The sequence below is a fragment of the Protobothrops mucrosquamatus genome, unplaced genomic scaffold, assembly GCF_001527695.2.
Source record: "Protobothrops mucrosquamatus isolate PMUCROS unplaced genomic scaffold, P.Mucros_1.0 scaffold_177, whole genome shotgun sequence".
Lineage (NCBI taxonomy): Eukaryota > Metazoa > Chordata > Lepidosauria > Squamata > Viperidae > Protobothrops > Protobothrops mucrosquamatus.
Window position 1 is genome coordinate 1,759,657 of NW_015386253.1, and position 4,195 is coordinate 1,763,851.

Here is a 4,195-nt window from a genome sequence, read left to right on the forward strand (position 1 = left end):
GGGAGGGAGGGAGGGAGGGAGGGAGGGAGGAAAGGAAGGAAGGAAGGAAGGAAGGAAGGAAGGAAGGAAGGAAGGAAGGAAGGAAGGAAGGAAGGAAGGAAGGAAATCTGAGTTATGGCTCACAAAGGAAATGACCATCACCTTGAATTATTTTTAAAAATTATCAAGGCAGGATACAAATAAATAAATATATTTGAACATATATTTGAGGCAGTTATTTTCAATGATATTATAGGAACCACAAATATTTCCGGTAAAGTTTCTAATAAATGAGCTTCTGGATGGTTATGCAAAAAGATACAGTAACATTTCTGACATAGCAACATGAGAAATTGTTCTTTTCATTCAAGGGATATTCCCAATAATTCAAACATGCTTGAATTTGTTGGTTTTTTAAATTAAGAAACCACCAAAGCTTGGGACCCTGGATAAACTTAGTAGACAAGGACTGGCAACATAATTTTATCTGTGTGACCCCCTTGGGCTTTGACTGGTATGCTGGAGCCTATATTCCAAAAACTAGAACAGGTTAGGGCAAAAAAATGAACAGGGCCAGAACAAAGACTAAATTTGATTTAATTTGCATATAATAAAAATTAATTTAAAGTAAATTTATACGTTTGCTATATAGAATTTGACTGATCAGAACTGATCTTAAAAGTGAAGCAGGTTCAGGCTTGCCCCAATTCTGCCCACTCAGCAGTTCAAAAGCATGCAAATGCGAGTAGATAGTTACCATTTTGGTGTGAAGGTAACAGAGTTCTGTGCTTCTCAGTGTGTAGACATGCTAAGCACATGACCACGGAAATGTCTTTGGACAACACTGGCTACCTAATCTAAGAAACGGAGATGAGCACCGGCCTAGAGTCAGAAATGACTAAAGAGGAGAAACCTTTACCTTTTCAATAATTGGTGGGAGATTAATAGGGAATACGAGGACGTGTAGGCTAATTAGGAAATTGAAAAAACATCTCAGAAGATGGTGATGGCAAACTTCAAATAGAAAAAAAAATAGATGGACATATCCATCAACAGATATCGTAAGCAATTTTATGTGAACTGAAAGAGACTTTATGTAAGTTGAAAGAAGTTTTATTTTGCTTTAATATAATTTACTTTCTTATAATCTACAAGGTACAATCATGGGTGTGGTCCTCTCACTTTCAAGAGATACTGATGGCCTGGAGTCCAACAACTAATACTTAATTGAGCTAAGGCAATGTTCTTTCAATAATGCATTTGAGCACAAACAAAGCATTGGTTCCAATATAACAATCATAATGTTGATTTTCTCAGTAAAGATAAAAGGTGCCGGTTGGACCTTTAACATAGTGAAAAAAAAAGGTCAGCTGATCATCTTGGCACAAATTTCTAGCAGAAACCTGATAACTGTGATTTAGATTGGTTTCTAGTTTCCTACTTTGACCTCTATCAAGAAGCAATTAAATCTTAAGGCTCTGAGCCTAAGCCAGTAAGTACTATGCTCAGAAAGATCAAAACATACTTTTAATCTTATGACAGCTTTTTTAAAAATAAGAAACAGCTATGAATTAAAGTTATGAACAGAAGCAATGGCTTTACATATTCTAATTGAGTTTTCTGAATTCTAGCAATAGTTACTTGCAGTTGTTCAATGTTTATAAGACTATTTTAAGGAAACCCTGTAATCAAAAGAGTCCTAGTAATATTAAGCTTTATGGACATCACCAGACTAATAAATTATACTGAACTGAAATAGAATTGAATAAATCAATAGCATGTTGGGAATTAAGCAATGAGCAGTTTTCCAGTAATACTTCTACAAGGAGCTAAATTAAAGAAGCATCAAATATGTGGTGATTATTTCAATATCCTGCATATCTCATGAAGCCTGAAAAGACTCAAACGTTGACTACTGTGTTACAGCCATGTTACCATACCATATGAACATAAGGTACTTACTTCCTCAAGAAGACGTGTAACAGCATCAATGTCATTGTATGTTTTAGTCATCTGGCCCACTCGTTCAGCACATAAAACTGAAATAAAACAGGTAATGTTTTACCTACTATACAAAAATAAATTTAAATCTAATATACCAAAAAGACAAAATTGTTTTTTCAAATAATCAATTCTGTATGAGTTCATTCATATATAAATCATGTTAAATTGTGGAGTATGCTGCACTTAACCTAATATTATATTTGATGGGGCATTTTAGACAGCACCTTATGTTCCCAGTAATTCCGAGAGTTCTAACAATATTTCAAAATCTTGAAATTAATATCTCACTTCTTCAGTAGCTTTTCTATTGCCCCACTAAAATATTGGGGCAAGGTGCACGTAGCAATTCTCAAACTGTGCTTTGATATGCCTCGGGGCACCATAATGAACTCACTAACAGTTTCATTAAGTAGTAAAATATTCCATGGCATACCACTGAGTTCACTGTTGCACATAATTTAGGACCTGCAGTTTTAGAAATAGATGGCCAATATTCCAAAGAGAACTTTCACTAAGACCAGTTTGTATATTCCTCAACCATTTTGATCCAATAAAGGTTTGTTTTTATTCTATTTCTTATCAGTATAATGGAAAAAGCAAAAGAAGTGTTTTCATATTTCAAACAGTGTAATACATGTATGTTTTTAACATTTAATTTATGTTATTATCTCCATCATGTTGAGTTCCAGAACAAACATGTGTGAAATTAATTCATATTTTCAAAATTGTCACTGTTTGCTACATAGACCTCAGTTTGTACTAGATTAAACACCACTTTGTTATCAGTAAAGCATCATTAAAGGATGCTGAATTTACAGCGTCTGAAGATTTACAAAATCTATAAACAAGAAACAAAAGCATATGTGATGTCGATGTTTATCTTTAATTTTCACCAGTGAAACTGGTCCTAGGATAGAGTGGCACATATTATTAAAACTGAGAGTATCTGCCTATCCTACCAGACTGGACATCAAGCCTATCGATGGTTGTTGGGCATCCTAGGAAAATGACTGAGGAACTAGGTTTTTAATTTGTGTTTTGTAATTTTATTGCTATTGTGAGCCACACAGAATTATGCTCTAAGATAGGTGGCCTGGCAAATATTTTCAATAAAGATAGAAACAATTAAAGAAAGTGGTTTTCTCAGTAAGTACTAAAGCCACATTGTTGCTTCCTTTTATTTCTCTTTCTCAGTGTAAAAGACCTTTGTTGCATATTGATACTTAATCTTACATGTAAATATTCTAAAAGCATTTTTTCTGAATTCATAAAAAACTTAACAAAACGGACTTCCGGTTTGAATTCCTGTGCCGATGGCGGCTTTCCCTTTCACCGCCCGCCCCGAGGACGCGTAAAAGCCGCAGGAGCAGCGTCAAACAGCTGCTCCGCGGCTTGGAATCCCCTTCCCCGGGCAAAGGGGAGGGGGGAGTTTCCCTGATAGGGGTAGAACTCCCGAGCTCTCACAGTTTTATAGCTGTGGGGGCGGAGGTGAGTTCCCCCAGAGTCAGGGATTTCTCCGCGCTTCGGGCTGCCTCTGTTCTATGAACGAAGCCAGACACGGATTCAACCTCTGCTTATGGGAGATCGTGAGTAACTTTTGGGAGCAGACAGAGCGATCCAGGTGCTTGGGAGCTGCATGGATATGAGCCTTCAGCTCTGATTTTAATAACTTCTCCATTGAGATTTAAAGCTTAAGAGGAAAAAAAAGGAAAAATGGCCGTGGAAGGGCGTTTTGCTCTTTAATAGAGACTTTCATTTACTGAGGACTTTTACTTTGGCTTTCACTTTCTGCTGGATTATTATTGCTTCAGAGCTATTGGTACTGTAGGTGAGCAAACTATTTGTTTTTGCTTTTTGTGGCAATTTCAAGAAAATTTTATTGGACATTGTATTATACAAATTAAATCAGAGAAGAGGGGAAGAGAAAGTAAAATGGCTTCAAAGCATGGGGGAACTTTTCCTCCTCAGAAAGGCTTGAGCTCTTCTTCTCCAGCTGTACAGATATCACAGCAAACAAAACCTACTCCCCCACCCTCTCCTCCAATGCCAGCTTTAACACTGAAAGATTTACAAGATGCCTTAAAAGACACTGTCAAACAGTTTGAAAAGAAACTTGAGGAGAAACTTGAGGAAAAACTTGAAGAAAAAAATGTTGAGTTGAGAGATGATATAGTGTTTGCATTGCAAGCCTTGGCTGATAATGTAGATCGTG

General features: G+C 36.4%; 1 protein-coding gene across 3 annotated transcripts in view; it reads right to left on the reverse strand.

Moving 5' to 3' along the window:
* Positions 1–4,195, reverse strand: part of TRAK1 (trafficking kinesin protein 1) — an 84,105-nt gene that overhangs the window by 61,102 nt on the left and 18,808 nt on the right. For all 3 annotated transcript variants that reach the window (XM_015822820.2, XM_029285508.1, XM_029285505.1), the window contains one exon: positions 1,942–2,018. In XM_015822820.2, the coding sequence (XP_015678306.2) occupies positions 1,942–2,018 (77 nt within the window). Of the gene's footprint in view, positions 1–1,941; positions 2,019–4,195 lie in introns of those variants that run through there.